General features: G+C 34.3%; 1 protein-coding gene across 2 annotated transcripts in view; it reads right to left on the reverse strand.

Annotated features, from left to right (window-relative positions):
* Positions 1 to 10,359, reverse strand: part of LOC111056044 (protein transport protein Sec24A) — a 41,314-nt gene extending 30,955 nt beyond the window's left edge. For both annotated transcript variants that reach the window (XM_039437902.1, XM_039437901.1), the window contains exons 1-6: positions 10,233 to 10,359; positions 8,197 to 8,275; positions 5,896 to 6,530; positions 2,920 to 5,070; positions 1,347 to 1,433; positions 498 to 613 (exon numbers count right to left, since the gene is read on the reverse strand). In XM_039437902.1, coding sequence (XP_039293836.1) covers positions 498 to 613; positions 1,347 to 1,433; positions 2,920 to 5,070; positions 5,896 to 6,530; positions 8,197 to 8,272 — 3,065 coding nt within the window. In that variant the 5' untranslated portion in view covers positions 8,273 to 8,275; positions 10,233 to 10,359. The remainder of the gene's footprint in view (positions 1 to 497; positions 614 to 1,346; positions 1,434 to 2,919; positions 5,071 to 5,895; positions 6,531 to 8,196; positions 8,276 to 10,232) is intronic.
* Positions 10,360 to 13,822: the final 3,463 nt, after the last annotated feature.

The raw sequence follows: 13,822 nt of genomic DNA on the forward strand, positions 1-13,822 counted from the left end.
TCGGTATCTATACAATACTATCAAGTATAGGATTCAGGTGACACATGGAACTAATAATTATAGTAAAGTATTATCAGATGGGAGAGGGAAAACAAATATTATGGAATAAATCGTATAATGATACAATTAAAAGCTTAAAAGTTTTTTTGCTTCAAGGCTTGTTTGTTAAACTGCAAAGAACACTCAATGAATTAAATGACTCAATTATTAAATGCTTGTAAACTAATCACATCAGTTGATGAATAAACATAATTAAAATCGTCTAACAAAAGAACTAAATTAAAACACTTGAGTCGACATTGAGCTCAATAAATTTGACTTTAAACCGGAATTAATGCTTCAAAAGTTATAGAACTTGAACTCAATTCCCTTCGATTTACCTCAACACCAATATTTTGAATTGCATAAATACAAATATCATGAAATACACCACAATATCAACAGTTTTAGTGATATAGTAAGTAGTAACAACAGAAAACCAAGAGAGAATCACTTACTCTGGACTACAATTGTTAGCATCAAACATCTCCGGGTTGAGACGTATCGGTGGAGCTTCTGTTTTGTCTTTCGATAGCAAATCTCTTGTTTTCAATAAATCCAAGGTATCCATGCCCTGGAAACATAATATGATATTCAATTTGAAAATATTTTCAAAATTCTTGCATTCGAAAAGTGATTGGTGAAAAAGTAAAAATTCTAAGAAGTATGATATCAAGAGGGTTTACAGAATCAAGAAGATTGAGCTAGAATCTTAATGACAAATGATCTCATTGGGTTGCTTGTGTAAACTTGAGTACATTAATTTTATGCTGTTAATAATCATCATTTTAATGATAAAATTATTGTATAAATAAATAAAGAATATAATTATTTTGTCAATAAATTCTTATTTCTTAACTTGAGAGAAACTCGAACAGATCAACAATCATACCTGCTGAATTATTACTTGATTAAAAAAACATCAATGCAACTTCAAGATCACAATAATATTAAAGTATAAGCTAAAGTAAAAAGTTGCATAGTTGCGTATACATATTAATAACTTATATTAATATTTGAACAAATTTTATACAATTTTTTTCCTATGCAATTTAAATTATTCAATTCAAAATGTGACTACTTTTGGACTGTGTTTTATAAGTTGGAATAGGAACAGTTTTAGACTTGAGCCTGTTGATCCTTCACGCTAGTGATTGTATTTTTATTTGTTTTGTGATAGATAAAATAAATATAAATATCTTAGATGAATTATAATTCGAATCGTTGTATATTTCGTTGTATAAAGATCGTTGTATATTTTGAAAGGTTCAAGGAATCTTACAATAACTTCTAGATAGGCTACTCACCCATAACCTGTTGTAGCCTTCTTGTGTGACACTAGCAGCTCTAAATTGGTTGGTCAAACTGTCCATCATGCCAGGTTGCGGTGGGCGCTGAAAAATTCAATAAAATTCAAATTATTAACTACCATGAATGATAATTTGTGAATAGTTTGATAGGTTTTCAGTCAAAATTTTTCCGTTTATTAAAAGTTTGCACTTTTTGTTAAATTTAGATTTTATTATTGATCAAAGATGTGCTTGTTAATTTGGTTTCGGTGGGAAGAACTTATACATTGAGATTCGCTTTCAACTATCAGTTTTCTTTATGGATAAAGTTAATAATTCCTATCCAACCAATGAATTCTGATAGTTCAGTGAATCTTACTAAAATTTAATAATGTGGTACAAAGCTTACATTCAAACTGTCATGTAAATTGGAAGAACAGTTTTGGAATATTCCAAGAGTTTCATAGCTGCACAGAATGGAATAAACAAGTAATAGCCAAAGACCTTAAAGATGCATAGACTCACATGCAGCGCTAGTGTCGTACTTGGAATTGAAATCCGCCATTGAGGGGGCAACCCATAAGATTATTACATACCAATGCCACCAATGCCTTTGTGATCTATAGTATCACAAATAAATAATATATAATATCTCGTGCTAAAATACCCCAATGGCGGCCTTCAATTTCAAGTAAGAGCTATCATTGGGAAGGCATAGGCATTGTGGGTCTATATCTCTTTAAGGTCTTTGGTAATAGCTATTTTCGCTACTATGCACAGAAAACATACAATTTCTAGGTTGGAAAGATACTGTTTCACGAAGTGTGAATAAAAACAGCTGATCTCAATTTGAGCCCGGGAAAGTCAAGGTCAGTCGCGATGCCCGGCCGGAAAGTGGTCATTTTCCAATCACTTCCAGTTTCCGTGTATTTTAATAGGGAGTATTAATTGTGCACGAGATTATTACAGTTTTCTCGTCGTGCGCTACCTAGAGATAGAGCAAGAGGTCTGATCAGCAGTTTCTATTCACAACGTTTTTTATTATATTTCGAATATAGGCTATTTTTCAGTTACGTATTCAGTCATTTGTTGTTGCTTACTCATTTACATATTATTTGCTGTTTGCGTAGCGGAAATACCTTACGTTACTTGGCCGTGAATGTCTCTTGCAGGGCTCATCCCTGCAAACGGCCACTTCCCGGCCTCAAGACTATTTATGCGGCCTCGATATCGATGTTTTCATCACCTAATAATATGGTTATTACATCTGTATCTGTACACATACAGTAAGTTATAGATATAATGAGCATGATATCAGCTGCTGAAAGGTGTACGGCTTGTGTTTGTGGTGCGTAGTCTGTACATTACACAGTCCAAGCCCCGGTTGCACAGAAGCCTGTTACTTAAATTTCAATCATGATTGAATACCCCGAGAATCTATTGGAGAAGGCTCTATAAAAAAATGGGCTTCTCTGATTGTACCTCGTGGCTCGATTAAATTTATCACGATTAATATTAAACAGGTTTTTGTGCAACAGGGCCTGAGAAATATAAATATATAAATAGTTCAATAAATAAATAATAGACTAACCATTTGCTGGAACTGAGGTCCAGGGGGCTGCCGGTAAGGTCCCTGCAGCTGCTGCTGCTGATTGTAGGGAGGGGCGGCGGCGGTGGGGGTGTATTGTACTCCAGTAGCCGACGTCGGCGGATACCTGTTCTGGAATTGGGCATTCTGCAATGGAGGCATGTTGGGCCGAGGCTGCGACATCACGGGAGGTTGCTGGCCAGGAGGGTAATTCGCTGATGGTGGCCCAAATTTGGCAGCAAATCCTGGCGTCGATGCAGGTGGGCCATAATTTGACCCTGATGGTGGTGCAAAGTTTGAGCCTGAAGTTGGAGGTGGTGCGAAACGTGACCCTGGAGTAGGAGGATGTGCGAAGTTTGAACCTGAAGTCTGTGGAGGTGCAAAATTCGATCCAGAAGTTGGAGGTGGCCCAAATTTCGATCCAGAAGTTGGAGGCGCAAAGTTTGAACCTGAAGTTGGAGGGGGCGCAAAGTTTGAACTTGAAATCGGAGGTGCAAAATTTGAACCTGGAGTTGGAGGAGATACAATATTTGATCTAGAAGTTGGAGGAAGTGCGAAGTTTGAACCTGAGCCTGAAGGGGGCGCAAAGTTTGAACCTGAAGTTGGAGGGGGCGCAAAGCTTGAACCTGAAGTTGGAGGAGATGCAACATTTGATCTAGAAGTTGGAGTAGGAGCGAAGTTTGTACCTGAAGTTGGTGGAGGTGCAAAACTTGATGCAGAAGTTGGAGTAGGTGCGAAGTTTGTACCTGAAGTTGGTGGAGGAGCAAAACTTGATGCAGAAGTTAGAGTAGGTGCGAAGTTTGTACCTGAATTTGGTGGAGGTGCAAAACTTGATGCAGAAGTTGGAGGAGATGAAAAGTTTGATCCAGAGATTGAAGAAGGGACGATGTTTGTACCTAAAGTTTGGGGAGGTGCAAAATTTGAAGATTTTTGGGATACAAAGTTCGTAGATAATGTTGGAGGAGCATAGCTTGAAGTTGCACCTGTATTTGGTGGTGCATAAGCTGTGGACTTCGATGGAGGTAAACTTGCTGCTGATGTTGGAGGCACGGCAAAATTTGCAGCAGATGCTGGTGAAGCAAAACTTGAGCCTGACGTTGGGGGTGGTGCAAAGTTGGACCCAGAAGTTAAGTTAGAGGAGGATGCGGATGTGAAGTTTGTCCCTGTTGCTGGTGGAGCAGTGGACCTGGATGGTGCAAAGTTCGATCCAGAGGTTGGAGGCACAAAATTTGTGTTTGATGTTGGGGGTGCATGGTTGGCTCCTGAAGTTGGAGGGGGGAAGTTGGACGTAGATCTGGTTGGTGCAAAACTTGTAGCAGCTGTTGGAGCTGGAGGAGCAAAGGTCGCAGCAGAAGTTGGAGCTGGAGTAGGATTTGTAGCTGCAGTCGGAGGAGCATAATTAGCAGAAGGTTGTGGTAAATTTGCTCCAGATGGTGGTGTTGACGTTGAGGGAGGATATCTTGCAGATAACTGTGGTATGTTTGCGGAAGAAATTGGTGGTGTGGCAGATGTTGCACCAAGAGGAGGTGGTCTACTATTGTTGACAGCAGGCGAATACCTGGTTGGTGCAGAATCTTGAGCTGTATTTGGTTCAGCGTTTGCCAGACCACTGGGCATTGCTGATATATGATTACCTACTTGAGACGGAGGAAACTGGTTTGCAGTTGAACCATTATTTGGAGTTCTATGGAAATCGCCTTGTGAGAATGGTGGTGGATTTGCAGTTGTTGAAGTCTGAGAATTTTGAGCAGGGAGGTTGGTGAAGCTTCCAGGAGAACTTGACTGAGGATTAGCACCAGGTGGTTGCATCATAGAAGGCGAATGTGAATTACTGAGCCTCACATTTTGCATTTCAGGATTATTGCCAACTTGAAATCTTTTATCAGCTTGATTGGGTGGCCACTGATCACCGCCACCTGTCGACTTCTTGTCTGAGTCCAACTCGATGTCATCCAACTGATCTTCATTGATTGTGTTGTTGTTGGCTGCTGAAGCATTGAAGTTGTATTGTCGTCCAACTACAGGGAAGAGATCATCCTGTTTGGCAATTTCAGATGTTGCTGGTGTTTTACTAGAGCCGTCTCCTGGCATTTTATAATTATTGCTGTACAATGATGTGAAGTTTGAATTTTGACTACTATTCTGGTGCAAAACCTGAAAATAGAACAACATAAATTATTAGTCTAACAATATTGCCAAAACTTGAACTAATTCACAGGAAATAATTGTGTAAAGACGATTAATATAGATTTTTTTTGTTTCTTATATTGGAATAAAAGAGAATAATTAGTTTGTATTCATCAAGAATTATCAGAGAACAAAAATGTGCCAACTGAATTGAATTTGTGAGATGAATCTTGAACAGTTGCTATGCTACATTACAATGTATGGATCTTTTCAGGCAAATTGAAGCATCTCTTCAAGTTGTAAATCATAATTATCTATCAATTGAATTAATAATTCTCCAACGCAAGAAAGCAAAAGATTTCTTTGTTTCAGCAGAATATTTCTATCGTTTCGAACTCATTCGAGCTCATCGTAGTTGAAAAAATGCAAATGATATTTAATAATGAATGATACCAATCACATCAATTTCAATGAATTTAGGAAAAGATAAAACTAATAAAATAATGCAAGAAATATTATTTTATAATATTCATGGAGAAAGTTCACACTTCATAATGCAACATTTCAATAAAGGAATAGCCTAGTCCTGTTTTCTTGAATAAAATATTTGTTATAAAATAAGAACTATCTTGAAGAAATAAAATAATAAATCGTCAAACTGGAAGCGTAAAATTACAATATTATTGCCACTGTCGTCAGGAAGGTGACGATGACGTGGAAGGCTTACTCTGTTAGCCTGATTATTCGAGTAATTTTAGATGCTGCAATGCTCTTAATTGTACCATGAAATGGGGTTAAATCCGATAACTGACAGTTCAAAACCATTAGAAATGTTTATTATTAATAAATTACCTGTTGAACGGGAGAAATTGAGTTAGAAGTTGGCAACGCAGAGTTATGGTGGGGGCGTAAGGAGTTGTGGTGATCTTTAGCTGAAGGCGGAGTGGGCGATGAATTCAGATGTGCACTAGATGTCTGAGAAAGATGCATCGGTTGCTGCAACACAGGACTGTCCCGCGCACCTGAACTATTGGTCAAAGAATCTGAATAACTCGACACTTTGTTGATGGTTTGATTATTCACTAGGTGAGAGTCAGTTTGCGGCAGAGGTCTGGACACTGGATTCATTTGACCATAACCACTGGAATTAAAAGCGGGCGTATCGTTGAAATTCGAATTAGAAAAGCTATCGTTCATAGCGGGCCGATTGTAACTTAAATTTTGACTAAACGCTTGACCAGTATTCACTTTCGTCTGGTACATACTACTGGCTGGATACTGCCCGAAGCGATCGGGTGCTGTCATAGATCGGTTGTCGCTCCAGGGAGTTCGCTGCTGGTCTGTCTGGTAACCGGGTGTTGGCTGTTGCGAGGTCGGATAGTGGTTTCCGTAAGGGGAGCTCCTGTAGGGCCCATTTGCACCGTTAGGACCTGCGCGCGGTCCGTGAGACGGCGAAGCATCCCTCGAAGATTCCGAGGAAAGGCTGGCTGCAAAATCGATAGAAAATCATAAACTTTTATAAAAATTCATATAATATAAATCTACAGAACAGTTGCAAACCTCATTAAGATTAGGTATCATAAGTCACAAGATAATTAGATATATAACTCTAAGGGCCATTTGCACAGTCAGAGCTTAAACTGAATTCAATCAGCTGGTGGCTCAAACAAAAAATGAACCACATTACTTGATATGAATTTAATCCAGTTTAAGATGAAATTTGATTTAAACTGATACTGTTCAAACGGCGCTTAGGGACGTTTTCTCAGTTTTAATCTAATATGTGGAGCTGGAACTGAGAGCAGTGGATAGTTTGAGTTCGAACTGAATAGGATTAGCTGGAGGTCCTAACATGAAAAAAATGGTTTGATAGATTGACTCTATCCACCAGCTTTTTTACTCGTAATTATTGTTTAACTTGGATTGTGCAGGCAACAAAAATTGAGCAATGAATTTGAATATTGAAAAGCAAAGTTTTATATTAATATTGCAAACAAATATCGTTGTTATTTGTGATTTCCTGAAGTCCTATAACTTTTAGATAGAAAGTTACTATCTTGAAGCATAAGATATATCCTTAAATTTTTCAAAGACTACAAACTCTGGAATCTTCAAATCAACAGAACATAAGATCCATATTTAAATATGAATATATTGCTGCAGAGTGTGCATAAAAATATGATAACATAATTATGTTACACAAGATTTTTAAATTGTGTGACAAGTTGTTTTGCAATACACCACATTTCAATTGTGGTCTGGTCATCAAAATAAGAAATGAAAGAGAATAAATTATTACGTAATAAATTTTTCTAGATAGATTACTAGGCTATATCATTGTACAGAAATATGTAGTCACCCAGTCACCAGAAGAGTGTGAAGCTCATTAATTAGATATTATGAACTAGTTTTATAATAATTGGAGTATTCATCGTACAATAATATTACAATATTTTACAATATCTTTATCTAAACATTTATCAAACCTTAGGCATACTACTCTAAACACAAGACTAAATTGCCATTTCAGGTAAAAAAATTGGAAGCTTCATGTGATAAGAAACATTACAATTAAAATAATTCTATTGCATTGAAAATAAAATTGGATACCCCCACATTACAGTGCACAACAAGCACAAAAATTTTTCTATTAGCCTACAGTACCAAATAGTGATCAATTATGACTCGAAAGGTGATGATTATAATTAATCACAGTCTTATAATTTTATGAGAAATGCATGCTCAACAATCGATAAAATAAAATTTATACCTAATAGTTTAACAAGGTTAATCAAATTAAATCTAGTCACTTGATTTGTATTTGGAATTCAAGCGATTAAATTTGAAATTTGGAATCTGAAACATTTTCTAAGACATAGAATAAGACAAAACTTTGATCGGTAACAAGCTTACTTAAGCTGGATTCACTTACAACAGTGACAGTTAACAGTGAAATGATGATACCCATAAGTTCTAAATAGTAGAATATTATTCATACTCATACAGCAGAGTGAGATGAGTCTAATTAGAACTCGTGGGAATTATATTTTCGCTGATCAATGTAACTGTTGTGTGCAAATCCAGCTTAAATTACAAATATTAAAGTCAAAGTTTAGATGATAGGCTACTATATGTAATTTGAAAAGAATTTACCTGGGTAGCTGTTATTTGAAGGAGGTGTTGGTGTGTCATTTGCTGACCCACTCGAACTGAACAGCTGACCATTCATTTTCTGAAAATCCATAAAAATCAATCATCATTTATTATAACTTTTAACCAGTTATAGTAACAGAATGCATTATCAATCATCAACCACAGTTTATATGTTTGCAATTATGTAAGTACGTGCAGGCAAAAGCACAAATTCAAATGAACAATATTGCTAAGGCCGCCACACAGACGTCCACAAGTTCCTAAGCAGTAGCGATTTAGCAAACACTTTTTTCGTAAGCCAGGCCACACCAAGCTTGCAATACTTCCTGGTAGTGGGACCGACAACTTGTTACAAAAATCTCTCACTAGGCTATAAAATGAGACCAGGCAATATAGAGCTCATTACCAAGGTGGGAGTACCGCGGTGCCTCGAAAAAGCAGTCGGTAAGAGGTACCGTACTGAGATTTCCGCCGCAATAGATTTCCCTTCGAGCAAGACTTTAACCATATTATAGAAAATTCATATAATTATAATTATTCTATAACCAAATAATATTCTACTATATATTATTATTTATTGTGTCAAGGGAGCAAGCTAGCTTAATGTAGCATGGTTGCATTTGATAGGGCTATAACCAGGTGAGAGATTTTTTAACATGCGCTACCTACGCAAGCGCTAGCTTGGTGTCACATGGTCTTTATTTATTCTTTCAATTTCCACAGCTCTCCTTCAAGATTTTTAATGAACATGACTGGTTTTTTACTTACTGGAACTTACTCACAGGGCCATCTATACCTTAGCTTAAATAAACATTGAACTAAATAAATTAAGAACATGATTAGATAGATGTATGATGAGTTAATAATATACTTATACTGATACTTATTATGTTATTTACAGTAGGATAATAAAAATAATATTATAACTGTACGATTTTAAATAACATCTGATTTTAAATTCTGCAAGAAGCAAAAGATGAATTGGGGATTGTTTTCTAAGTTACCTACTTGTAGTTTAAGGTTACATTGAAATATGCTACCTAACCTAAATTGACAGCAACAGATATTCGTATAATCTAGGTTAAAAAGTAAAGGTTGATCCGTCACCATATATTTCTCTATTACCATCGTATTTAGGTGTAAAGACGTGTTTATAAAATAAAAAACTCAATAAAGTTCCAGAAGTGACATGACTTACCAGATTCAAAGAGCTACGTAACTAATGTTGTAAGCTAACAGTAAGTTATAATGGTACCTTAAAATAGAACCAAATAAATGTGATATCAAGAACATCAGCTATTAAAACTATTTATCATCTATTTAAAATTCTTATCAGATGCACTTTAGATTTTGAAAATGTCACACGAGAAATTGTTGGGCGCGAGCTAAAATGTCAATAATCAGCTGGTTCTTATGTAAAATGTCAAAAAGAAAAGGGTTGATGAATTTTCATCCTTACAAACTCTTTTCAATGTACTCAAAACTATAATACTACATTATATCCAAAAAAATAGGCAACAATAAGTAAGAACTAACACTTGTAAAAATGGGGAATTCTTACCTACCAAAGTTACTGATAAGAATACAAGAGTATTATTAAACAAGGTCGCATCCTGAAGAATATAAAAAAATACTTGTATTATAGCAAGTCTGCAAGGAAATATTTAAAACTGATAATGAACCTGACTAGGCATAATTTCGTTCGAGGTTAACGAGAGTTGGTCATGGGCAAAATAAATAAAATACGTGACTGGGATGGAGATATCACCTCGGATTTCCGTCATGGATACGTCACTGCTTCAACATTTCCTCACATAAAAGATGATTTCAAAAGCAATATAATGGATTATTCTAGGGAGTACAAGTGAAAGTAGATTGAAGAGACTCAAGCATAAAATAAATCAATTTTGTACTGTTCATTAGGTGGAAGTTGTAGATGTCATTTGAACAAGAACATGGAGATTGTAACAATTAACAAAAAAATCAAAGTAACTGAAACCCTAGATAAAATTCCAAATAATTTAAAGTGTACTTACGATAGAATTCAAGTTGTAGATCACCTAAATACATTTACAATGGGAAATATGAGCAATTTTGCTTCCGACATTATTAACACATCACAGTAGAAGACAGAACGCACACGACACTTGGCCTACATTCACGCTATCTGACGGATTATCGTTGCATTATTTTCAATACGTGGCCTCCACTTTCACCATTTTGAGAATGTTGATATAGCGGTAAATTTGAATCTTATTTGAATATAATCTAGAAATTTTAATCAACTTGATCAAAATATCTGATTTGTTGACATGATATGGTATATAATTCAAAATTAAATTACCTATATCATAATTTTTAAAAGTTAATCATTATTTTACTGTTTAAGTGATTAGTGAGTGTTATATTAATTTGTTATTCAATTTGGTTTGTAGACAATCTAAACTGAAACATTTCTTTTTTCAAATGCTTGGACTGAAGATTGGGCCTAAATTCAAGTGTATTGAACATAAACTACTTTTTATAGGACTATTTATAGTCTATAAATAGAAATTCTGGAAGAAACAGTTTTGGGCTGTGCTTGTTAGTCCTTCCCCAATCATTTTAAAGAATTGTGTTCTGTTTATCAATAAATAAATAACGAGCAAAGCTCGGTGCCACGATATTTATCTTTAAAATGTAAAATTAAAAAAAAACCTTATATATACATCGACACGAAATTCATAAGGGAACATGCCTGTCAAATTTCATGAGAATCTATTGCTGCATTTTGCAGTAAATGCGGAACATAAATATAAACATAAAGAGAAATGCGAAACCGTCAACTTGAATCGACTCACTTCGCTTGGTCAATTGCCATCAAATACATAATTTAACCTTAATTATAATAATTTTTTGTTATCATTGGTTCATCAGAATTATTAACAGGAATAAAAGATTTTCTTCAAATCCACTCTTAAAGGTTTTATTGAGAAAAACATGTTTGAAAAATCTACCAAATGGAATTTTCTTATTTTAGTAAATATATGAGCTGTTATCAAAAATGTATTGATTATTACCTATTTTGGTATGGTCTTGCGGACAGAGCTGATTTCTTCTAGAATTATTGAAATGGACAAAATATAACAATAAGAACAAAAATTTTACTGATACGCATTTTTTCATGTTATATATATATACTGAAGTAACTTGTGTATTTGATGTAATAGTAATTATCACCAATACAAACACTCTTACAATCTATACTTTATATTATATATATAATTTGTTGGTTTTATCCATTTCATTATAATTGATAAAATTTATTAATACTCTGTTGATTCGAGTACCGCATGTTACCTAATACAGTAATAAAAAATGTTTGTTTTTACTAGGAGATAATAGCAAATATTTTACAAAAGAAAAGCTTGTGCTTTCAGATTATCGATTCATGACTTAAGGCTACCTACCATTAGACTATGCTATAAAAATTGATGGTATGATGTTACTATAAGCACTATAAGTAGTTATTGTTGGATAATATCCAAATTGATACTGTACTTTGAAGGAGCAAGATTAACCTCACTCTACATAACCTGATTCACAAAATCATAAACACTTTAATACTGAATCCTTCACTCATGACTCTCCAATATTTGCATCCCTTCTACATCCCAACATACATAAATTATAGTAATTATAAAGTCTCAATAATTGTGGCGTGATGATGTACACACACAACAGCCCTAAATAATAATTATTATTATAAATAAACGTCAGTGCTTCTTTTCCCTTGAAAGTTTATTTCAATAATCTACGGTATAAGTATCGTATAAAGTGACAAGAAGATGGATTATCAACAACAAAAGAATTATCTTCAATAATATATTCATCCAGGAATCAAATAATTAGAATATTACATGCATAAAAATATATAAATTCAGTAGACCCATAGTACCGTTTACATAAAATGCATGATTAAGGAAATCCGTGACGGAAGACATTCTACGATTTAAATACATATGTTGAAACTATTACCATCCATTATACATTATCTCAATACTTATTCTATATAACTCAGTAAAAATTTGCAGCTATTTCTATTTCAATTGCTACCTGATAGACCCTTGTTGGTAGATATTATATCAATTATTTTCTGAAAAAATTTTTTTTCTTAGTAGGCTTAGTAAACTACCTAACCAGTTTTATCAAGATTTTATTATTATTTTCTAATCCATATAATTTGAAAACTTTACAAAGTATCTAGTAAATTCTACCACAAAAGCTGTATAAGTTGACATAATTTGATTGTACTGTAAAAAAATCGTGACAATATCAGTGATAATTTTTAAAATAACGGGCTATCTGTATCAAAAATTACGTTTTTATAGAAAATGACAATCAAAGTCTTGGGCGCGCCAACCACTACCTCCGTAAACAAAGCCATAGTGCAAGACAGGTGGTTGATGGCACGGTATATAGAAGAGGTATTTTCTAAATATCGTGGTTGATGGTAGGACAAGTAGGGCTCCTATAGATATAGATTAGATGAAATAAACAATTTTTTATTGGTATAGGAGCCCTACCTGTGCTGACGTCACCAGAATGCACTATGGCTTTCTTTATGGAAGTAGTGGCTCAACAAAGTTATTGCAGATATATTTTCAAAAAATCATAGAAAATCCAATATTCGAGTTATATAGGAACGAGTTCTTCACCATAAAAAATAAGAACATATTGAAGTAGGCCTATACAGGTGTACCAGAATAAAAATACAATTTTTTAATGTAATTTTTTCACAGGTCCCCTATATATAGCCTATCTATATCTATACTATATTATAGTATTATCAAGATATTAAAAATGTGCTTCGAGATAAACTCCTGAAACTTCCACTCTATTCCTTGAGTGAAGAGGAGATCAGTCGTTTTATTTGTCTCTTTGACATGCCATCTCGATAGTTTGTGTAAATTTTATGAACGTTTATTTGTGTTTTTAATTTCTTTTGACGAAATCTATCCAGTGTAAAGACTGGTCATAGATAGAAAAAAAATTGAATAGAGAAAAAACAAAACCGAAGGAATTGGCTTATACAATGTACAAGTGTGATACGAGATGTATCAAGTCTGTACTGATTAACTTGAAAATTTGCATAGAGATTCTTAATATTTACCGAGGATGTTTATAGCCCTATTTCTATTCATGTTAATCGATAGATTATATAATTCCAATAATCAAAACAAATTTATTCAATTTGTGATACAAAGTTTGCATAAGATAAATGTCTAATCAAATACTGGTAATTTTCTATTGAAAATGATTACAGTTGTTGATAATTTCATTATCAAAATGAAACAGTGAAATTAAATTAAAACTGTTTGTGCTTTTAACAGCCTATTGCGGAAAACGGGTAACACTTGCTCGTTTATTTTAAGTACTGTACTATCAAAGTTAGTAGAGAGACAGTTACTAACGTTGTCGTACTAAAATATTGATACCGTACAATCATATAAAAAATAGTACTGGCTCTTTTACGCTATTTCAAATTTACCCGCAAATGAGTCAACTTATGAGATCGACTAAATAAGTCGACATCAACTATAGATATCATAGTATTCTGTGTCGATATCTCCAAGTCGATATATTT

This window comes from Nilaparvata lugens, chromosome 11 (genome assembly GCF_014356525.2).
Source record: "Nilaparvata lugens isolate BPH chromosome 11, ASM1435652v1, whole genome shotgun sequence".
NCBI classification, from domain to species: Eukaryota; Metazoa; Arthropoda; class Insecta; order Hemiptera; family Delphacidae; genus Nilaparvata; species Nilaparvata lugens.